General features: G+C 37.9%; 2 protein-coding genes across 2 annotated transcripts in view; one reads left to right on the top strand and one right to left on the bottom strand.

Moving 5' to 3' along the window:
• The window catches only part of itga10 (integrin, alpha 10), a 40,415-nt gene extending 28,388 nt beyond the window's left edge, over nt 1-12,027 (top strand). The window contains 21 exon segments of the mRNA XM_058746269.1: nt 878-951; nt 1,092-1,236; nt 1,354-1,502; nt 2,327-2,470; nt 2,650-2,853; nt 6,349-6,479; nt 6,647-6,813; nt 6,902-7,044; nt 7,232-7,342; nt 7,452-7,537; nt 7,797-7,938; nt 8,586-8,678; nt 8,786-8,862; nt 9,061-9,150; nt 9,255-9,339; nt 9,431-9,544; nt 9,642-9,749; nt 10,386-10,499; nt 10,596-10,691; nt 11,303-11,416; nt 11,548-12,027. Of these exon segments, the coding sequence (XP_058602252.1) occupies nt 878-951; nt 1,092-1,236; nt 1,354-1,502; nt 2,327-2,470; nt 2,650-2,853; nt 6,349-6,479; nt 6,647-6,813; nt 6,902-7,044; nt 7,232-7,342; nt 7,452-7,537; nt 7,797-7,938; nt 8,586-8,678; nt 8,786-8,862; nt 9,061-9,150; nt 9,255-9,339; nt 9,431-9,544; nt 9,642-9,749; nt 10,386-10,499; nt 10,596-10,691; nt 11,303-11,416; nt 11,548-11,604 (2,444 nt within the window). The 3' untranslated portion in view covers nt 11,605-12,027.
• Nucleotides 12,028-12,209: 182 nt separating this feature from the next.
• Nucleotides 12,210-23,791, bottom strand: polr3c (polymerase (RNA) III (DNA directed) polypeptide C). Its single transcript, XM_058746270.1, has 15 exons — nt 23,660-23,791; nt 22,421-22,567; nt 22,024-22,288; nt 15,704-15,907; nt 15,408-15,490; nt 15,214-15,315; nt 14,912-15,004; nt 14,643-14,723; nt 14,481-14,532; nt 13,497-13,557; nt 13,263-13,413; nt 13,054-13,155; nt 12,930-12,979; nt 12,699-12,848; nt 12,210-12,597 (listed from the first exon to the last, which is right to left on the bottom strand). Exons 2-15 carry the CDS (start codon nt 22,565-22,567, stop codon nt 12,516-12,518), a joined length of 1,623 nt encoding a protein of 540 aa, XP_058602253.1. The 5' UTR covers nt 23,660-23,791; the 3' UTR covers nt 12,210-12,515.
• Nucleotides 23,792-23,921: the final 130 nt, after the last annotated feature.

Below are 23,921 nucleotides of genomic sequence, written 5' to 3'. Positions count from 1 at the left end.
ATGAATGATACTTTTTAGATATAAAGTGCCAATGAAACTTTTATTTTAGGAATAAGTATGTTTCAATACAAGCAACATTTTACCCAAAAATGCATGGACATCATGAAAAAAACAAAACAAGATATCACCGTAAGAACAGGGTGTGACGCTTGTGCCATCTTGATTCTGAGGAAAGCCAGGCAGGAAGGATGGAAGGGAGGAGATGGATGACCTTAAAGTGGGCACAGCTGTGCATTCACAAGATACATAGGTTAGAAGCACAGAAAGAAATATTATTAGCCAATGCTGTGCACTAACTGGAATTCTCTTTTTATGTATCCTACTGTGCAGTCAAATATGTTGTACTGCCATTGATAATGATAACTGATCCAGTTTTATACATTTTTCACTTTTCAGGATATGTTTTATTTTTATTTAGTTTTGGTACAGTAAGAAAGGTGCATTGGTGAACCAAGATATAAAGAGTGTACTTTTTCTTGAACTTTAATGCTCCAGCTCAGCAGATTTCTACACAATTCCATGAAGTGTGGGGCTGGAAAGATGTTTTTTAAAGAAGTCTCTTATGCTCAAGGCTGCATTTATTTGATGAAAATGCAGTAATAATGTGAAATATTATTGCAAGTAAAAAATAACTGGTTTGTAATTTAATGCATTTGAATATGTAATTAATTCCTGTGATGAAAACGCTGAATTTTCAGCAGCCATTTTTCCATCAATATGTGACACATATTCCTACAGAAAGCATTCTAATAGGCTGTTTTGTTGTTCAATAAACATTTCTTATTAACAGAGTTGAAAACAGATTCCCTGATGAATAGAAAGTTTAGAGAAAAAGTTTATTGATATAAATGACATTTGCATTGTAATTTGATTGCAGGGACCCTGGGATACAATGAAAGTGCCTTTCTCATGGAGATGTCTCAGATTGGTTTTTCGACACACATTTTGGATGTGAGTTTCAATGTATTTTATGTCCACATGCAGTTGTGCCTATTTAAATATTTGTAATTATAAACCGAGATATACTGTATGTATAATAGATGGCATGAAACATGCAATCATGAGCTATATTATTTTGGACCATACTGTAGGATGGCATCTTATTTGGCATGGTGGGTGCATATGACTGGGAGGGAGGCGTCCTGAAGGAGAGCAAAGAAGGGCAGCTCAAGCCCTCAAGAGAAGCCTTCGAGAAAGAGTTCCCATTGGAGCTGAAGAACCACGCAGCCTACCTAGGTAACATTTTACTTTGTGAAACCAACCACCAAATAAACAATTCTTCAAGTTTGTATGTTAACATAAACTGTACGTCTGTTTACTAATGCTTAGATGTGGATGTGTGAACTTCTGCAGGTTACACAGTGTCATCAGTGATTGTAGGTGACTGGAGGAGGTTGTATGTTGCTGGTGCACCTAGATTCAAGCACAAAGGAAAGGTCATCCTGTTTGACCTCACCCCTGAAGGCGATGTCTTAATTACACAAGCCCTAAATGGAGAACAGGTGGAGATTTCTCCTTCGTTCTTATATTTATTTATACCGACACCCTCTACTTTCACACACTCTGTCTCTGGTCCACAACTGAGATCTCCATCAAACCCTTGTGTGATGTCAAATTCTTTGAGTTTTGCATTATCCTTCTTTTCTCAGCTGATTTTTTATTGCTTTTCCTCTCTCAGTCCTTTCACACCACATTTCTGCTCTCTTACAATTAATGAGTTTATTTTCTTATTAAACAAAAGCAAGCAGGTTTCATTTTCTCAGACCGCTCCTAAAATCCAAGTGATACTTAGAACAAAATCCAGAGGTTCGGGGTTCCCACAGTCATGGAAAACCTGAATAAATCTGGATTTTTTAATTGCTTTTCTAGGCCAGGAAAATTCACAGAAATGAATACAATCTTAAACATTTCTATAATGAATGTACATTTTTCTAGTCATGATCTGCCCTAAAATATGTAGTCTGCTAGGTATTGAGAGCTTTTGTAGAGTAAAACCTGCTTGCATGCTTCGTTTTGAAAAAAATTTGTTGTTTTGAGTCGGTTCTTTTCACTGAATCATTCAAATGCATTCACATATCAGTTTGAATGATTCATTTTACAATCAGTCTAAAAAATGGTATTTTTCTTTCATTCTTAACATAGACAGTGTATTTGTTCTTATTCACATTTATCAGTATTGATCCATACTGTGTATATGTATGTATGTATATTGTATATTTATCAGACATAACATCAAATTTATAGGCTTATTTCCCTAATGGAAACACATTGGTTAAAAAGCGTGGGAACCTTCAGATTGCTTAACATCTTTATTCTCTCTCTGCAGATTGGCTCATATTTTGGCAGTGAGGTGTGCGTGGTGGATGTGGATCAGGACGGAATAACAGACATCCTGCTCATAGCTGCTCCCATGTTCCTGGGAGCAGGAAACAAAGAAACAGGCAAAGTCTATGTCTACTGTCTGGATGGGGTGAGAACCACAGTGGCAGTACTGTTTGTGTGATGTATATGTGAGAGACAGCGATAGATTCATTCTATCACGCTAAACAACATATTCCTCTAGACTTAAATGTATGCCATTTCAGTAAATGAATGTGTAATTATATGAACATTTTATCTGAAAATTTTATCTGTCTGTCTCTCTACCAGGATGGTTTTGCTCCTAACGGTACGCTACATTCTCAGAAGAAAGCACAAGATGCACGCTTTGGTTATGCTATGGCTGTAGCCCCTGACCTAAACCATGACGGATACGCTGACCTGCTCGTGGGAGCTCCGCTAGAGGATGACCACCAGGGAGCTCTTTACATATACCACGGCGACGAATACTACATTATTCCTCAGTATAAACAAGTAAATATATCACTAGTTCATGTGTGCAACCAACCACATGTGTGAGACCACTGAAACCAGACAATCTGTAGACATCACAAAAAAAAGAAATGTAAAATAAATATAGGCCTATATATTATATTAATATATTAAAATATATGCTATGGTGAAAATGAAGAAATATGTTTATTAGTAATTTTTAATGTATTTATATATATATATATATATATATAATTAAACAATTTACCAAAACTTTATTATTCAAAAATGTATTTAATTGTATTCAGTTTTGAGAATGTACACTACTGTTCAAAAATTTGGGGTAAAAGTTTTTCTTTTTTTCTTTTTTTTGAAAAAAGTATCTTATGCTCAACAAGGTTGCATTTATTTGATCAAAAATATGGTAAAACACAGTAATATTGTGAAATATTGTTTTCTTTTTTTTATGTATTTTTAAAATGTAATTTGTTCCTGTGATGGCATAGCTGATTTTTTAGCAGCACTTCAGTCTTCAGTGTCACATGATCCTTCAGAAATCATTAATATGCTGATTTTGTGCTCAAAAAACATTTATTATTATCATGTTAAAGTCAGTTGTGCTGCTTAATTTTTACGTAAACTGTGATATATTTTTCAGGATTCTTTAATGAATAGTTACAAAGGTTCAAAAGTACAGCATTTATTTGAAAACGAAATCTTTCTTTAACAATATACGTTTTTACTAACTTTTACTAACTTTTGGTCAAATTAATGCATCTTTGCTGAATAAAATAATTAATTTCTTTAAAAAAAACTTACTGACCCCAACATAGACGTTGGAACAGGGGGGGCAGGGAGGGCGGCCGCCCCCCCACCCCACCCCACCCCTCTAGGTGTCAGCCAGCGTTTTATTCATATCAGATACACATTGTGTAAGTAACTTTAATGTTTACTCTATTCTTCTCCCAGTTCACCAGCCACTTACTTTTAAGTATTTCAGGAGAAGTGCATGAATTCACGTGTTGTAAATCCAACAGATCCGATTCTCTGAACTGCGTCTGCGGCACAAACTAACATCGCGGCGCCCATCACGCATACAGCTCAACTAACGCGATCGTTATAAAGGTGTTTAAACAACAATACACTTCCACTTGCATGTATTTGACAATCGGAATATCAGATATTTCATGCCATAGTTAACACATTTGTGAATATTCTGAATAAAAAAGGAAAAATGACATAAAAGCAGTTTAAGCAGATCATCGTTCATTCAGCGCTGTTGCTGCTGCGGTGTGTCACGTGACAAGCAATGACGCGTCACCATGGAAACCATAAAGTGACACATTCTAAATAACGGTCGCCCCGCCTCCCTCCTCCTCAAGAATCCCGCCCCCCCTCTCAAAATATAGTTCCCACGTCCCTGGACCCCAACTGACTGTAAAACTATTGACCACTTTTAAACCAGTGATTAATGCCCTAGTGAAAAATAAATATACTAAAATGTATTTGAAATACATTAATTTAATTCTAAGTATACTACAAATACATTTACATATTTATGTACTTAATAAAAATACCCTGCAATTGTACTTTTAGTATACTAAACCGGTATACTTACAATCTGCTAAATTGGAACAACTAATTTTGTGCTTAAAGGTATAATTCATCCAAAAATTCTGTCATTAATTACTCACTCTCATGTCGTTCCAAACCCGTAAGACCTTCGTTCATCTTCGGAACACAAATTAAGATATTTTTGATGAATTTCCGAGAGCTCTCTGACCCTACCATAGACAGTAAGTGTCCTTACACGATCAAGGCTCAGAAACGTAGCAAGGACATCGGTAAAATAGTCCATGTGACATCAGTGGTTCAACCGTAATTTTACGAAGCTGTGAGAATACTTTTTGTGCGCAAAGAATACAAAAATAACGACTTTATTCAATAATTTGTCTCCTCCGCGTCACCCTATAGGGCCATTTTGGAGAGTATCACATATGTAAACAACGTTTGCAATGTATCTATGCGGATACGTTGTTTACGTTCAGACCAAAGCATAAACATCGTATCTGCATACAGTGCGGCTGACACAGAACAGCATACGTTGTTTACGTATGTGATACTCTCCAAAATGACGCTACGGGTGACGCAGAGGAGAGGAATTGTTGAATAAAGTCGTTATTTTTGTTTTCTTTGCGCACAAAAAGTATTCTCGTAGCTTTGTAAAATTACGGTTGAACCACTGATGTCACATGGACTATTTTACCGATGTCCTTGTTACGTTTCTGGACCTTGATCGTCTATTGCAACTATTGCAAGTATACTTTAAATATTTTGCATTTAAAGACATCATGACATTAAAACACATTTTAGGCTTAATATTAAGAAATGTGCATTGTGCACAAGTAGTGCTCCAAATAAAGATTAATTAGCATTTTTATATCAGTTAGTCTCGAGTGAAAAGTCAGTAAATATGTTAATAGTTTTGAGACTATATATAGTATTTTAAATATATAAAATTTTTACTTTTTTATCGTAAATTTTTACTTTACAATAAAAATAAAAATATAACTAAATAACTAAAAATATAATAAAATACCTAACTACATAATAATATTATTGTTAGAAATTGCAACAATATAAAAATAGAAATATAATACATTTATACATTTAAAATTTTAATTAAAATATAATAATATACAAATATGAAAAAATGAATAAATACATTCTAAAATAATAAATAGTATATATATATATATAAAATAAATATATATATATATATATATATATATATATATATACAACAGAAATATATTAAATTAATTAAACTATAAATTTAAATTATAATAAACAAGTAAATATATATTATAAAAATAGACCGAGAAACAATAAATGCATTAAACTATACATTACAATTATAGCAAATGAATAAATGAAAAACTTCAAATAATGAATAAAACACAAATATAACAAATACATTAAATTCTTAATTAAAATGCTCCATCGGGACAAGACCACGGGAATCAGATAAGCCTTTTACACAATCTGACATGGCTGCGGTTGGAATTGAACTGCGGGTTTCGTCTGGTCAGAGGAGAACTGGCCCCCCGACTGAGCCTGGTTTCTCCAAAGGTTTTTTTCTCCATTCTGTCACAGAAGGAGTTTCCTTGCGGCTGTCGCCTCTGGTTTGCTCAGTTGGGGACACTTGATTTCTAGCGATTATCGTCGATTTGATTGCACATATACTATTTAAACTAAACTGAGCTAGACAATGACATCTCTGAATTCAATAATGAAATGCCTTTAACTGAAGATTGAGTGTTTAATCTTGTACATTACTGACACTCTATCCTCCAATTTGATACTGTTAAGTGCTTTGACACAATCTGTATTGTTAAAAGCGCTATATAAATAAAGGTGACTTAACTTGACTTGACTTGGGTGACCACTTTTTTTGATGGTCTTTAACTTTTAGACACCATTATACCTGTAATTCATACTTTGCATACTAATAAAGCTCTCTTTTTCTCTTTGTAGCGTATCCCAGGCTCCTCTCTCTCTGCAGGGCTGCAGTATTTTGGCCGTAGCCTGAGCGCTCTGCTGGATCTGGATGGGGATGAGTTACTGGATCTTGCTGTGGGAGCACAGGGCACTGCCGTCCTACTGAAGTACTCTATGCCTCATTACAGTCTTGTGTTTTTATGCATCATCTAAACACTGCCATCATAGACACCAATTCGTCACTTTAAATTGTGTCAAAAGTAGTAAAGTCATGTTTTTAATGACCCGTGGTAACAACTTTGCTCGATTCCTGACCTCTCTCTGTACTCTACAGGTCACGCAGTATAGTGCAGATCAACGTCAGCCTGTCCTTCCAGCCACACTCCATAAATGTGATACAGAAGAATTGCCACAGGGCTGGACGAGACTCCGCATGCCTTAACGCCACAGTTTGCTTTCTGGCCCTGTCTCGCTCTCCTGGCTCTTTGGGCACATATTTTGGTAAAGTGTCATGTAACCAAAAAGCTTTCTTCCATTGCTGTACTAAATACACTTCCTAAACTACCACCACATCTGTTTGTTTGTATAGATATGCAGATGGGGGCCATGTTGGATGACAGAAAGATCTTGGCTCGTGCTCTGTTTGACTACAACTCCCAGCGTCAGACTCTAATGGGCGTCACTGTTCGTGTAGGGCAGACCATGTGCTACACGCTACCATTTCACGTCTTTGTAAGTCTAAACGGCTTAAAAATCAATGAAGTAAAGGATAATGTACATTTAACCGGTCGATATCGCAAAAAGGGGTTGTTTTACCCTAATGGCCGACGGACTGTACATTATCCAACATGAGTTCTTACTGATCGTTTTCAAGGAAAAGTGTTCTTCTCTCTGTTTCTGTTTTCCTTTATATGTCTAGGATACAGCTGATTACATCCGACCAATCAGCTTCACTTTGCGCTTCAAAATCAATGACACAGAGAGCGGCCCGGTACTAGATGAGGGCTGGCCGACAACATTCAAGAAGTCTGTGAGTGCTATTCAGTTGACCTATTCCTATGAATAGGAATATAAATGGATGATTTTTCCCCCTCGTACTGCTGGCTAACGCAAAGTTTGATCTCTTTTATTGCCTTTAGATCCCATTCTTCAAAGACTGTGGGGAGGATGATGTGTGTGTAACTGATCTGGTTTTACAGGCCCATATGGACATTTCTGGAACAAGGTAACAGAGAAATTGTCCTCCTGCTGTTGGCATGTTTAGAATAAGAACACCTAATGATCCACAACTAGTCCAAACATGTTGACCATTGGCAGAACTAGTTGCTTTAACCCCTAGTGCTAATTAATAATTAAAATAGAAATATTTAGAGGATCCATAGCAAACATTTTTAAAGATTTAACCAGTTTAGTACGAAACCGTGATTGAAATAGCATGTCTTATGGTAATGTAACGTCAATCTTGCTCTTATCTGTTCTTGCAGGCAGCAACCGTATGTTATACGCAGCCCTCGGCGACGGCTTGCAGTAGAAGTGCAGCTACAAAACCGGCTAGAAAATGCCTATAACACTAGTCTCACTCTTCATTACTCTAAAAACCTGCACTTCAGCAGTCTGAGTATACGGGTACCAGCACAATCTCTCCTCTGAAAACATTAAAGCATATTAGTACAAACACACCAGCATGTCTTAACTATGGCAGTTTGATTGTTTTATGCCAAATGAGTAATATAGTAGATAAATGTCACAATTATGTATACAAAATATACACATTTTGAGGTCAGATTTTTCAAATAAATGCTGTTCTTCTGAACATTCTATTTATCAAAGAATTCTGAAAAAATGAATAATGGTTTCCACAAAAATATTAAGCAGCAAACATTGATAATAATAAAAAAAAATGTTTCTTGAGCACCAAATCAGCACAGTTCATGTGACACTGAAGACTGGAGTAATGACTCCTGAATATTCAGCTTTAAAAATAAAATACATTTTAAAATATAAAAAGTTATTTTAAATTGTAATTTTATTACATTTAAATAAATGCAGCCTTGATGAGCATTAGAGTTCTTTAAAAACAAACAAAAAAAAACCCTACCGTCCCCAAACTTTAGAATGGTAGTGTAAGTATTTAAAGAAAAGTATTCTTATTTATACACATAATTTATACAAAAGTACAGTATATTCCAGTGTTTCATGAATCACACTTCTTGCTTCTTTATTTCTTTTTCTGCCTCATTTATGTCTCTTTCTTTCTCTCTGTCTGTCTATAGGAAGACGCTCAGTTTAAGATTGAATGCACGGCTCTAAGCTCAAACAGTCACTCCTGTAATGTCAGTTACCCAGTGTTCCGCTCTCAGTCGAAGGTAAGCCTCTGAAAGATGAAGGTTTGTCATCATGATTCATTGAAACAGTCACTGAGCCGTTTTGGTTCATTGACCAGTGATTCTCCCAACTGCCTCATTTTTCTCAGGTGAACTTCATGTTGGAATTTGAGTTCAGTTGTACGTCTCTCATCAGTAAGGTCCAGATGAAGCTTGTTGCTTCAAGGTACACACACACACACACACACATACATAACTTAAACCATTAGCAAATGGTACTACCCAAGGATGTCATGGCTATTTATTTTAAATAATTAAATTTTTTGGAAGGTGCATTTAAAGTCATTTTAACCTAACACAACAAGTAAATAAACGTGTTATGTCAAAATGAATATTAAATGTATGTATATGTGTGTTGCCACAGTGACAGTGTGGAGAGTGAAGGCACACTTTCGGACAACAGTGTACAGTTACAGAGTATTGTACAGTATGAACCAGATCTCTTCATCACAAGGTTAGTTCCCAACATCACTTTCCCTCTTACAACCTTAAAATGCATGCATGTTCAGTGTACAGTATGCATATATGGTTGTCTTATTTTGGTTCAATTCACTACAGTGACTCCAACCTGAACCGCTATGAGGTCCACCCAACCAGAACCGTGTCTGAGGGGACAGGACCCGAGTTCTACACACATTTCAGGGTGGGTCAAAGTAAACCTGATAGGCTCATTGGTTTATGTTTAAAAAATCTGAAAGCTTATGAGTACATGTAAGTATGTTTTTTGATATCAGGTGCAGAATCTGGGCTGTTACGCCGTCAGTAATCTGGAGCTGAGTGTTAATTTGCCTGCCGTGGCTTCAGGAGACAGAGTTTTCGCGATCGTGGTTGATGCTTTCTCTCATAATGTTAGTATCACTTGTATGCATTTATACAGTCTTACTGTAATTCATATGCATCTTTGTGTTCATGTAGTTGTTGGCGTTTTTTTCTGTTTATTTGTAGTCTTCAGGTGTGAACTGCAGTATAGTTAGTGATCTTTCCAAGTTAAAGTCCAGCCAGAGAGATGTGCGTCCACTTCACCCAGAAGACATGAAGAAAACTGAACTATTGGTGAGAATACAGATGTTATGTTCACTGAAGGGAAATTGACAACTGCGTTCTGTAACCGAAGTAAATCCATTAAGTTAAACTGAATTTTGATTTGTTGATTTAATTTGATTTAATTTGGAACACGCTTGCAATTTTGCTGTCTCTGCATAGACATTATTCTTTGCTGTCAAATCGCCATCAAATTCTAGAGCTGTCAACCTCTTTTTGTCTTGTTTAAAAGTAGGACAAAATTCCTGTTAAGTATTTGGGTGGAGGAGAAAATCAAATAAAAACAAACTGGAATGAATCAGAGAGTTTTGGCTGCGTATCTATGAGAAAGAAAGCAGCAGAAGAGTTTTTTGTATAAAGAAATATTAGAAATATATAATTTTATTTGTATTCATTTACTAAATTATTTATTATTTATTTTACTCTGATTTTATTAACTCATGTGTTCACTTATTTTAATCATATTTATTTATTTTAATATTACTTTTATTGTTTAATTATTTATTTTTTAACTTTTTAATAGCTTTTCTCCAAACATTTCCACAGACTCGCTAGCACTTCCATGTAAATACTAGTTTAAAATCCCCTGACCCAAAGTACTGCTGTAAATGATCTTATACTATAATATCATTTTGTTTTCATATTTAGAACTGCACTTCCTCATGGTGTGTGGAGGTCGTGTGTCACATCCAACAGCTATTGAAAGGACAGACAGCCTTGATCCGCATCACCAGGAGGATACATGACAACTTCTTCAGACAGGTGACACAAGCAAATGACTCCAAAGGTCAGATCTATTATCTATTATTGTGTTTGTGTTTCAGTCTCTAACCTCTGACTACTGTGTGCTTCTGTCAGGCCAAGTTTAAAGCAGTGACAATAGTGGGCTCTTACCAGCTGTCTGCTCGGGAGTCTAGTCTGATTACGATGGGAAATGCTGCCCTCTTGAGGGAGGTGAGAAAACTGACAGGACACAAACTCATAAACCAGGGATGTCCAAACCTGTTTCTGGAGGGCCACTGTCTGGCAAAATTTAGCTCCAACCCTAATTAAACACACCTGAACCAGCCAGAGACGAGAGGGTCTGTAATCATCTTCCTTCTGCACTATCAATGCCTAAACATATCGCATAATGAATCTGAGGTGGTCAGGTAGCACAAGTTGTAGCTCTCAGAAATGTCCCAGTTCACAAGTTGTAATTATGAGTTCTATGAGGACGTGAATGCTTTTTACAAGTTGGTATCTCGTAATTACAATAATTACGATATGGCGTGAAAGCACCTTTACTGTTGGAGAAAGCATAAAGGTTGTACCTTGATAACCAATCACATTGAATTTCAGTCAGAGTTGTGCGACACTCAATCGCCGTTTACAGATACCATAGGAATAAATGAGTAGTGCTGTAAGCTGAATCCCACCTGGTGCAAAAAGTCAGTGACTTTTCCTAAAAATCGAGTAGTTCAATTAAAAACTATTGTTTAGTGTAAAACATGTTGAAGATTAGCTGACAGGCTGTCATCAAACTTTAAATGACTTGAAAACTCTTTCTGTCTCTGTATGTATAGACGGTTTTGGAAGTGCTGAAGGGGCGTTCGATTCCAATCTCTCTCTGGATTCTGATTGGCAGCATCATTGGAGGACTGCTGCTTCTTGCACTCTTAGTATTCATCCTTTGGAAGGTACTGAACACAACACATAGGCAGGTGTACAGCAGCTACATCTGAAGCGTATTACTACCCAAAACACTTCATATGTACTAAAACTACTAGCACTCAGCAGTCTTAAGCCATGTGTTGATGTTTCTTCACAGCTGGGGTTTTTCACAAGGAAACAGAGGAAGGATGAGGATGAGAACGATGACAACTGATGCTGCAGAGCAGACTGAACAGAGTTTCCTTTACAACCAGGAAATATGCCTTTTGTAGCCATTACTTCCCTTTTGAGACATGACACTTTTGCTCCAGAACCACAAACAATCCATTATCAGGTCCAGGTGGAATCTACAGACTTATTCTTCATTTTCTTTGCTGATTTTGGGGGAAAATCTGCAGAATGGATTTAAACCTGATAAAACATTTCACATGGAGCTAAGAGTGCTAAAATGTGCCAAAATATTTAATACATGAACATGCAAAGGGATGCACAATGTGTAAAACTTTGCGTATGATGGGTGTATCAGTTCAGGTCAGTCAAGTACGTTATTGTCTCACACCTAACATTTTATTTGGATTCTGTCGTGGCATCAAAAAGCACAAGAATCCAATTGTATCACAAAAGGAAGAGAAAGAAGGTTAATCTGGGAGACTCTCTGGCTTCACAGAGCAAGATCCTTTACAATTGCATTGCATTGAAAGAACAAGCAGGAAAACAAGCAAATGCACTATTTGTGAAAAAGAAAATAATGAAATTTGTATTTAAGTTGAAAACATATGGTATAATACCAAGCTGTCTGTTTATTTAATTTTTTTCTTAACAAAAATAACAATGTCTGTTTCAGTCTTCATGTTCAATGCATAGGTTTATAAATTGTATTTGCTTTTTTGACATTCAGACAAATTATTAAATAAAAAATGTAAACCATTAAATAAAAGAATTAACTCTTTATTTTTTCCTGTGGAAAATAAAATTGTTCACGGCTACACATAATACTCACACTATTAAATATAAATTTGCAACTCCTTGTTGCAAAAGAAATAAACATCTCTTCTTTAGCCACCTATTTCTTTTCAAACAAACATCAACAATTTTCTGAACTAGCCTAAAGTTGTATAAAAACTGTCAGCGAGCGGCCTGTGTAGAGTTAATGTAGGATTCCAGAAGAAATATGGTCTCATCCACCTGGTTTTCACTGGAATCCAACCTGCCACCATAAGCACAAAAAGAAGAGACGAGATTAATGATTGGCCAAACGTGAATCATGTGTCTGATTCATGTGTAGTGAGTGACTGGTTTGTGTAGTACTTGTTAATGTGGTGTCGAAGGGACTCGAGCTGCTGTCTTTCTGGAGCTGTGATCATCTCCTCCACCTCCGTCAGCTGGGCCGCCTCGGCTCCTGTGGCCTGCAAGGATGCCAGGATGGCCTCGATTCGCTGAGACTTTTCCAAAAGTCGCCTGTCAAAATCAATTGACAGAAATTATTGAGGACTAATACTCAGATTAAATGTTTTCATTGACAAAAAAGAAGGGACTTGCTTGTTCTCTTTGGTCTCATACAGCCGCCTCTCGATCAGGTTCCCAACAGTCTGTATGGGGTTTGCATACAAATATGTCAAAACATTATAAAAAAGCATTAAACAAAGACTCCAGGGCTGTGTACCTTGTAGCAGTGTTGCAGAAGTAGTCTGGCGGTGGGCAGCTGGTTAACAGTGTACAGGTAAAAGGTGCGAGAAGGGGCATAGTCTGGCGTTTTGGGGATTTCCTGCACATAGAGTACAAAGAGTGCTATGAAGCATGATCTAGGGTTATTACAGTTAACTAAAACTAAGTCTAATCTATTTCTATGAACAGAACCTGTAAGTGTGTTACCTGTAGCTGGACCAGGTTCTCAGACAGGAGTGTGTACAGCATGTCTTTGGCCTCTTTGGCAGGAACCATGGCAAAATCCTCCACCTGCTTCTGTTCCAGGTGCCGTTTTCGCAGTAACAGACGAAAGATTCGAGCTGAGCGGGAACCAAACCTGACATAATGCACATCCACATCATGAAACTAAGAACAAAACCAAAAGATTTCAAGAGGCTAACGCGATACGACTCTACTAACCTCTCTTGGACCACAGACTCTAGGGTAGCTCTGGCCAGGTTAGCCAGTGCACGATGTAAATCTGACCACAGGGTCAAGGGTCAACCAATTCATTATTAGTTGTACACTATGTTGCTGAGAAATTAGATACATAATGCAAAATAATTCACAACTGCTCTGTGGTTGGTCAAATTTAAATGTTTTTGAAAGACGTCTCTTATGTTCACCAATGCTGCATTTAATGAATCAAAAATACAGCAAAATCCGTAATAACAGTGAATTACTAATAGAAGTAATATTTCTATTTTAATATTTTTATTAGTGCTGTCAAACGATTAATCACAATTAATCGCATCCAAAATAAAAGTTTTTGTTTACATAATGTGTGTGCTTTGTATATTTATTATGTGTATATAAATATACACACATACTATACATAAATATACATTAATGTATTTACATGTATATATTTATATTATATATAAATATATTTAATATATAAACATAACATATTTTTCTGAAATATATACATGCATGTGTGTATTTATATATACATAATAAATATGCACAATACACACACATATATTATGTAAACAAAAACTTTTATTTTGGATGAGATTAATCGTGATTAATCGTTTGACAGCACTAATTTTTATATTTATTCCTGGGATGGCAAGCCAGATTTTAGTAACTCCAGGTTTTAGTGTCACGTGATCCTTCAGAAATTATTCTAATATGCTGATTTGGTGCTTAAGAAATTTCTTCTAATATAAAATTTTGAAAACAGTTGTGCTGCTTATTATTTTTGTGGAAACCGAGACAATTTTTTTTAGAATTCCTTAATGAATAGAAAAGTAAAAAGAACAGCATTTATTTAAAACAGAAAAAAAATCTTACTAACCCCAAACTTTTGAACAATAAATAAACAAATAAATAAATAAAAACGGTTTGCAGTCAGACATGGAAAATTTCATTTTTCTTACAGGTGATGTTTTAAAGGGATACTGACGACATACATTCCTCCTCCACTGTCACCTGTCTTCCCCACAAATTCCATCTAATAGAACAAAATACACATTAATATTTAAGTCATTTCAAACATTTTAAAGTCATTTAATTCTTGTATACTATATAGTAGTGTGTGTATCTGTGTATGCATTGCTTTACCGGGTCATCCACCAGGAGAGTGAGGTATTGGTCTAAAATTGGTCTGGCGATGTTGTAACTGGATGGAAGAGCTCGGAAAATCTGATGGAAAATAATAAGGCTTTGATCAAACTACACCAATCTGGTTTGGTTTTCTAAACTGATCTGTGGGACCGACTGTTCACACTGCCTTTGTCATTTTAAACTCCAATGAACTAATTAGACCTGTCTCTTTAAATGTTTTTTAAACATTTTATCAAACAAAAATAATATGCATGTCCGTCCATTACCTCATTGGCTGAAAGGGCTTGTGTGAAAGCAGCGTGAGCCGGCGTTGTAACTTCACTCATCCGCAACATGGTTCTAACAATCTCACTGCTAGTCTACAGGGGAGAAACAGAGAGAAATTTAGATGATAAAGACCTACATTCTACCGACTTATTATTTCCCTGGAGGAAAAAGTCTAAATGTGAGAATCCAGAACATTCTGTCTCAGATACAGCCGTGAAAGAATATTCAGTCCACAACCTAATTATATCTCACAGCACACATCTTAGATTATTTGATATACAGAGTCTGTGGTTATTGTCACCTGATCAAGTTTACAGGAAACAGCACTAATAATGGCCTGATCCCTGAAGTGCAGGTGAAAGCGTTGAAAATTCACCTGCCAATAGATCCCTTCATCACCACACTGGAGAGAGAGGGAGAAACAGATGTGCAATGCAGGAAAAACTCAGCTAATGAACATGTGGATGGGTGATGTCATCATCTCAATGCTAGTACCTCACTATCGTCTGTTTTGGCTTTCTTTGCCGCACGCTGGTCAGCTTCACCATCCTCACTTGAGCGTCTGCGTTTTCCTTGACCTGAATGAACACAATTCAACCAAATCAGTTCTATTCATATGAAAATATATTTATATGGTGAACAATAAGATCTATATTCAAAACTTTTACCTGTTGTATTTTCCAACGCTTTTATGCACAAGCTAAATTTTCACTGGTACTGTATATGTCATATGAGTGGACCACTAAAGAGTTTAATAGTAAGTGATGAGTGTTTTGACTGAAGTAACTGACCGGTGAGATTGATATAGGGTAGTTTGTAGCATTCTGGGTGCTCCTCTGGTTCAGTGGGCTGTTTTACAGCCGGAAGGGGAGTGTTGACTGCTCCTGAGCTTGATGATCCTGCTGAGGCCGTAGGAGGACAACGCTGCAGGAAATGAGTCTCTACCAACCGGGAAAACGCAGAGACAACCTCACTGTAGTCCATACTCTGGCCCTCTGGTACAAAAAGAGTTTCAATAGGTACATTTCAAATAAAAGTCAAGACATAAGAAAGTGGATGGAACATATTTCAGATGTGATTTTAGTGCTCTTTCTTTTTTTACCACATTTGTCTGGTCCTCTTTAAAAAACAAACACACACACACACACACAATTGGACAAATCCAAAAAATGAATGAAGAACTTGGTTCTGTTTACATTTACACTGATTTTAAAAACAGACTCAGTCTGCTTTTCATGTGCTATTTTTGTGAAACCCAGCCAACTTTAATATTAATATAATATATTAATATTGAGAATGATAATTATTATTATGCCATGGTCTGTCTGAATACTCGATTCTGATTGGCTGGCAGGTGTTGATTAAATTCGTTGAACTGCACAGGTAGTTCCAGGTCAGTTTAATCACGTTCTATATTAATGCGCTTTCTATAAACATTGGTAACCATAGTAACATACAGTTACAAGTTGAATAGTAATACAGACGAAAATAACCGTCATTTTTATGGTTCCGGTCAAATATTGCAGCGTAAATATTATTAACATCTTTAATATGTGAATGCTGGCAAATGACCATGGCATAAGCGGGATAAATCAACGGCTAGCTGTGCATTAAACAATTTGAATGCACAGCTAGCCGTTGATTATCCCTTACATAGTCCACCGATGTTTTTTTTTTTAAAGCTGATACCGATATCTTAGAGAGCAGGATGGCCGATGGCAGATAGATAGATAGATAGATAGATAGATCGTTTTTTTTTTTTTAATGAAAATTTAAGAAATTTGTAATAATTTGAAAATGAATTAAAATATAACTGCGTCAGATAAACATATTTATACTTTAGATGACAACTTCTTGAATCTGTAATTTTATTACAGTATTTTTTATTACAGGGAGAAGCCGAATATTCACCAGAAGAGGCGGACAGCAGCTCGTAAGTGTTGCGATACTTAGTCATAGATCTGTTGTTTAAATTATTTACCTGCTGTTGGGAAGGAATACTTTCGTTTCCCTTCTATTTCTATTCTGCATTTTCGTTGAGGTTTCGTTGTTTGATTGCACTTTCTGTTAATTATAATAATTTGCACCTCGGCTAAGAAGGAACCTGGATCATTTTCAGTGCTCCTTGCTAGCGAAGTGTTAGTTTCGTCTTGAGTTATTTGCACAAGGCTATTGGCTGGGCCTGGACCTGGATCATTTTCAGTGCTCCTTGCTAGCGAAGTGTTAGTTTCGTCTTGAGTTATTTGCACAAGGCTATTGGCTGGGCCAATCAGAAGCCGCCACAGCGACTGTAAAAGTATTTAAACTGCCTGTTCGCTATTACAAGTCGGGAGAAGCCGAATATTCACCAGAAGAGGCGGACAGCAGCTCGTAAGTGTTGCGATACTTAGTCATAGATCTGTTGTTTAAATTATTTACCTGCTGTTGGGAAGGAATACTTTCGTTTCCTTCTATTTCTATTCTGCATTTTCGTTGAGGTTTCGTTGTTTGATTGCACTTTCTGTTAATTATAATAATTTGCACCTCGGCTAAGAAGGAACCTGGATCATTTTCAGTGCTCCTTGCTAGCGAAGTGTTAGTTTCGTCTTGAGTTATTTGCACAAGGCTATTGGCTGGGCCAATCAGAAGCCGACCACAGCGACTGTAAAAGTATTTAAACTGCCTGTTCGCTATTACAAGTCGGGAGAAGCGAATATTCACCAGAAGAGGCGGACAGCAGCTCGTAAGTGTTGCGATACTTAGTCATAGATCTGTTGTTTAAATTATTTACCTGCTGTTGGGAAGGAATACTTTCGTTTCCTTCTATTTCTATTCTGCATTTTCGTTGAGGTTTCGTTGTTTGATTGCACTTTCTGTTAATTATAATAATTTGCACCTCGGCTAAGAAGGAACCTGGATCATTTTCAGTGCTCCTTGCTAGCGAAGTGTTAGTTTTCTTGAGTTATTTGCACAAGGCTATTGGCTGGGCCAATCAGAAGCCGGCCACAGCGACTGTAAAAGTATTTAAACTGCCTGTTCGCTATTACAAGTCGGGAGAAGCGAATATTCACCAGAAGAGGCGGACAGCAGCTCGTAAGTGTTGCGATACTTAGTCATAGATCTGTTGTTTAAATTATTTACCTGCTGTTGGGAAGGAATACTTTCGTTTCCCTTCTATTTCTATTCTGCATTTTCGTTGAGGTTTCGTTGTTTGATTGCACTTTCTGTTAATTATAATAATTTGCACCTCGGCTAAGAAGGAACCTGGATCATTTTCAGTGCTCCTTGCTAGCGAAGTGTTAGTTTCGTCTTGAGTTATTTGCACAAGGCTATTGGCTGGGCCAATCAGAAGCCGGCCACAGCTGTTTTCACGGTAGTGTGTTAGGCTGTATTTATCAGAGGTCCGAGCGCTGACGCGGAAGCATCAGCGGAAGCGTTCAGCCTCCTCGTGTGAAGACAGACGAGGGTAAAGACCATCGACTTTTCCTGCGCGAATTTAACCGAGCAACGACTCCGAGCGACACACTTAAGTATCTTTTCTTTTTTCCCCCTTCCCTTACACACTCTCCGTTTCCATCCTCTTTCCTGCCACCTCTATCATGTGTTTCCAAACTATTCCGGTTCTCTCTCAACCACGCTCTAACGTCCCACGCAGACGGCAACGTAATCCTGCTAACCTGCGCCTTATCTCTACCTCCTTCACTACACCTCTTTCCTTCTCTGTGGGTCTCTGAATTGTCAGTCAGCTGTCAACAAAGCTGACTTCATTTCTGCTTTTCTTTAAAATCCACGCTCAGCATCTTGGGCTTGACTGAGACCTGGATTCGTCCAGAAGACTCAGCAACCCCAGCTGCTCTCTCTACTAATCTCTCTTTCTCTCACACCCCGGCAAGTTGGCGGGGTGGAGGCACTGGTCTGCTCATTTCTAACAATTGGAAATACTCAACCCGCTCTTCCCTATGCAATTACAACTCATTTGAATCTCATGCCATTACTGTATCAGCTCCGATAAAACTCCAGATCGTGGTCATTTACCGTCCCCCTAGCCAAATTCTAGCCACCTTCCTAGAGGAGCTGGACGGGCTGCTGTCCTCTTTCGTGGAGGATGGCACTCCACTCCTAGTCTTTGGTGATTTCAACATTCACCTAGACAAGCCTTATGCTACAGACTTCCATGCACTCCTAGCTTCGCTTTGATCTCAAACGCCTTACCACTACTAGCACGCACAAATCAGGCAACCAACTTGACTTAATTTACACACGCAATTGTACTGCAGATAACATTCTGGTACAACCGCTACATACTGGACCATTTCTTCATTACATTTACATTACACTTTGCTTCTCCTGTGCCACCAACCCCCCTACCAGTTACTTTTAGACGAAACCTGCGCTCCCTTTCTCCTTCCCATCTTTCCTCTGTGGTATCCTCCTCTCTTCCTTCACCCACCCATTTCTCATCTCTGGATGTAAACGCAGCTACTGAGACTTTATGCTCTACCTTAACCTCTTGTCTAGACGACATTTGTCCTCTCTCCTCTAGGCCCGCACGGGCTGCTCCTTCCAACCCCTGGTTATCCGAGGTTCTTCGTGAACATCGGACTACACTCAGAGCGGCAGAGAGAAAATGGCGCAAATCAAACGATCTGTCGGACCTCAGTAGGTACCAGTCTATGCTCACATCCTTCTCTGCTAAAGTCCACACTGCCAAATCCTCACATTTCCATAACAAGATCGACAGCGCTCCAGACATGCGTAATCTCTTCAGAACATTTAATTCCCTCCTCTGTCCCCCTCCACCTCCTCCCTCCACCTCTATTACAGCTGATGACTTTGCCACTTTCTTTACAGACAAAACTAGATCAATCAGTGGTCAGTTTTCACCTCCACGCACACAGGACCCTCACCCTACCACATCCACTGCTAAAACTCCCATCTTTTCTTTCTGTCCACTCACTGAAGCTGAAGTATCCAAGCTTCTCCTCTCCAACCATCCTACAACATGTCCTCTTGACCCAATCCCCTCACACCTTCTCCAAGCAATCTCACCCACACTCTTACCTGCACTCACACACATCATCAACACATCCCTACTCACAGGTAACTTCCCCATTGCGTTCAAGCAGGCTCGGGTAACCCCACTGCTCAAAAAACCTACATTAAACACTTCTCTTATAGAAAACTACAGACCTGTCTCTCTCCTTCCGTTCATAGCGAAAACACTTGAACGAGTTGTCTTCAACCAAGTCTCACTGTTTCTTTCACAGAACGACAAACTGGATGCTAAACAGTCAGGTTTCAGGAGGGGCCATTCAACTGAGACTGCGCTTCTCTCGGTCACTGAAGCCCTGCGAATTGCAAAAGCCCATTCAAATCATCAGTCCTCATTCTGCTGGACCTATCTGCCGCTTTTGACACTGTCAATCATCAGATACTCCTGTCCACCCTCTCATCACTGGGCATCTCTGGCATTCCACTTCGCTGGTTTGAATCCTATCTCACTGGTAGGTCTTTCAGGGTGGCCTGGGAGGTGAGGTATCCAAAGCACATACACTGGTCACTGGGGTTCCTCAGGGATCAGTTCTTGGACCCTCCTCTTCTCCACATACACTACATCACTGGGTCCCATCATACAGGCACATGGATTCTCATACCATTGCTACGCTGATGACACACAGCTCTACCTCTCTTTTCAACCAGATGATCCAACGGTAACTGCAAGGATCTCAGGTTGCCTGGCGGACATCTCGGCATGGATGAAAGAACATCACCTGCAGCTCAACCTGGCAAAGACTGAGCTTCTTGTCCTCCCTGCCACTCCGACTCTACAGCATGACTTCACGATCCAGTTAGGTTCATCAACAATAACCCCATCAACTTCGGTCAGAAATCTTGGTGTAATCTTTGATGATCAGCTGACCTTCAAAGACCACATTACAAAAACTGCTCGATCTTGCAGGTTTGCACTATATAACATCAGAAAGATCAGGCCCTTTCTGACAGAGCATGCTGCACAACTTCTTGTCCAGGCCCTTGTCATTTCTAGGCTGGACTATTGCAATGCTCTTCTGGCTGGACTTCCGTCTAATACAGTCAAACCTCTACAAATGATTCAGAATGCAGCGGCACGACTGGTCTTCAACGAGCCCAAAAGAGCCCATGTTACACCTCTCTTTATCTCCCTGCACTGGCTACCAATCACGGCTCGCATCAAGTTCAAGACACTGATGCTTGCATATAGAACAACCACTGGCTCAGCACCCGTTTACTTGCACTCTCTATTAACAAACTACATCCCTCCAGAAATCTGAGATCTGCTAGTGAGCGGCGCCTCGTGATACCATCACAGAGAGGCGCAAAATCACTCTCTAGATCATTCTCATTCACCATTCCTGGCTGGTGGAACGATCTTCCCACCTCTATCCGGAATGCTGGATCCCTGTCAATCTTCAAGCAACAACTGAAAACTCATCTCTTTCGACAGCACTTGACTTCATCCTAAACTTAAAAAAAAAAAAAAAAAAAAAAAAATTATCTTTACTTATTCCTTCCTTTGGTAGTTTGTATTTATTTGAACAATGTCTGAGACTTGGTGTTGCAAGCACTTCGTATGTCTGATTGCCTCTTCAAGATTAATCGCTCGATGTATTCCCCAATTGTAAGTCGCTTTGGATAAAAGCGTCTGCTAAATGACTAAATGTAAATGTAAATGTAAATTTTTCACAAATAAAGAAATATTTAAAAAGCTGATATATCAGGCTTGGATGCAGGATAAATTTTAATAAAAAAAATATCTTATCAAAATAAAAGTTCAAAACTTGAGAATGATTGTGAATACATACATAACTAAAATGCATAGAATAGTATCTATGTATATTATTTAACTTTCACAAAACTTACACAATAAGGTGAACGCTGATAACGCATGTTATAAGCAAACCATACCCATACCAAGATGGTCTCAGTTAAGTTTGGTTTAAAGGAGCTGAGCTCGCTTTAAAGTTTGTTTGGAGCAATCAATCATATATACTGCAAGCCAAAATCCTTACAAAAAAATAAAACCCCTGTATTTTCAAATCCTGTTTCATTTATATGAATTAGCCCTTCAGTCTTCAGTCTTATAGTTTCTCACCTGGCATATTGTGGGTCAGCCGGTCTGCTACAGTCTTGACTGTGCTGCTCATAGTCATCTGCCCTCTCTGCAGTATCTCCTCAACAATGAGCTCGCCTGTGTCTCCATAAAGACTCTTGGCGGTGTAGATGTAGCGTGGATAACGTAGCATGTGTAGGATGCGCTCGGAGATGATGCGATATTCCACAGGTCCCGCTGGACCACGACGCCCAGCACCGAACAAACACATCCCATGCTGCATCAGCACACACAGAGACTTCTTGACCTATCAGGAGAAGAGTGTGTTAAAGAGAATATGATGAATTGACTGGTTCGGCAAAAGGAAGACAGAAAGAATGGAAAGAGAAGAGAACGAGAAGGATGTAATGACAGAGAAAGCTTAAGTATGTGACATTACCAGGTCAAGGGGAAGTTTGGTCTCATAGGCAAGCGCTCGCAAGGTCAGAACTCCACTGCGGATCAGACGAGTGCCCACTTTCTCCACCACATCTCCAAAGTGCTCCTGCAGCAGCAGTCCACTCAGACGCACCTCCTGCGCCGTCATCTGCAGGAAAGAGAGGAACAACCAATCACTTAACAAACACCTGATAAAATAACATGGTTTTATAAACACTGAAGCCAAATTTTGCTGGATTTGACAATGGAGCTTATAATATAAAGCTTTCAAGACATACCATAAGCTCTGAAGCCCAGAGTCATTATAGTTTCAATTTCATCTTTAATTTAGGAGTTCACATTGAATAACTACACTACCCATAATCCTGAAGAAAGATCCACCAATCAGAAAAGTCACTGTTACTAAAGCAACAAAAACTCCCATTAAGCATTGCGAATAATATAATCGATGCATCCCTTCACTCTCAAACTACTGGTATGTATTTTAATATTTTACAATAAATTAGTTAAAAATAATAATATTTAATCAAATGTAAATAAATTCAACTAAATAAACTTTAATAAAATATAGTTTTTATAAATATGATCAATGTCTGTGAGTCCAAAATCTGTATTGCAAACCCATTCCATTTTATTGCATCATTTGTGAAGCTTCTTGGGAAGAGATGTAAATTGTTTTTATTAATTAATTTATTTTTTGTTTGTATCAAAAAAGTCATTGCAGAGCTGTTTGGTTTAAATCTTTGAATTATTTAATGTAGACTTTATTAAAAATAAAATAAAATAAAAACAGGGAGAAAATTAATTGGAAAAAATATTTCTGGAGGCAGTTATTATTACTACTACATAATAATCACAGATAAACAAAAACTACTGTTGTGATATATACAACTTCTTCTAATGTCTAGTAACAACACATTTTCTGTTGTATCTGTAACCATCACCACAAATACATGAACATTCTGGCCAGAACACTAACACTTTACTTAATATGCTGTCACATCACACAGTGTTGTAAACTGTACCTAAAAGCGGCATTTATAAGCACTAAAAGAGCATCCTGTTCAAAATGTACAGTAATAATAATTTAATATTTAGGTTCTACGTGATACTCATTACACAAACCAACACATGAAAGCAGCATTAGCTGCTGTCTAGCCTTTCTACAAATCAAACATCTCATTTAGCCTAACACTGCATAAAAACACACAATCATACACATGAGCAAAAATGAACCTACCTCTAAAAAGTATCTAGCTGTACGTGTTTAGAGTTTTAATCTCTATTTTTAATATCACATGTGTTGTTCAGGCGGTGTGTAATGATCAGCACTGACGAATTTCCGTGGTCATGTGGAGTTCCAGAGCGATGCCTGATCAGAGAACGAATCGTTGCAATGAACTGATTCTTTTAATGATTCAGAAGAGCCGAATGTGAATCACTCGACTACATGAACTATGTTTTTAAAGTAAAACAATTAGATGAATGAAACATAAACATAA

The sequence above is a fragment of the Onychostoma macrolepis genome, chromosome 16, assembly GCF_012432095.1.
Source record: "Onychostoma macrolepis isolate SWU-2019 chromosome 16, ASM1243209v1, whole genome shotgun sequence".
Classification (NCBI taxonomy): Eukaryota; Metazoa; Chordata; class Actinopteri; order Cypriniformes; family Cyprinidae; genus Onychostoma; species Onychostoma macrolepis.
Note: the sequence above shows the minus strand (reverse complement) of the source record. Positions and strands in the feature narration are given on the sequence as shown.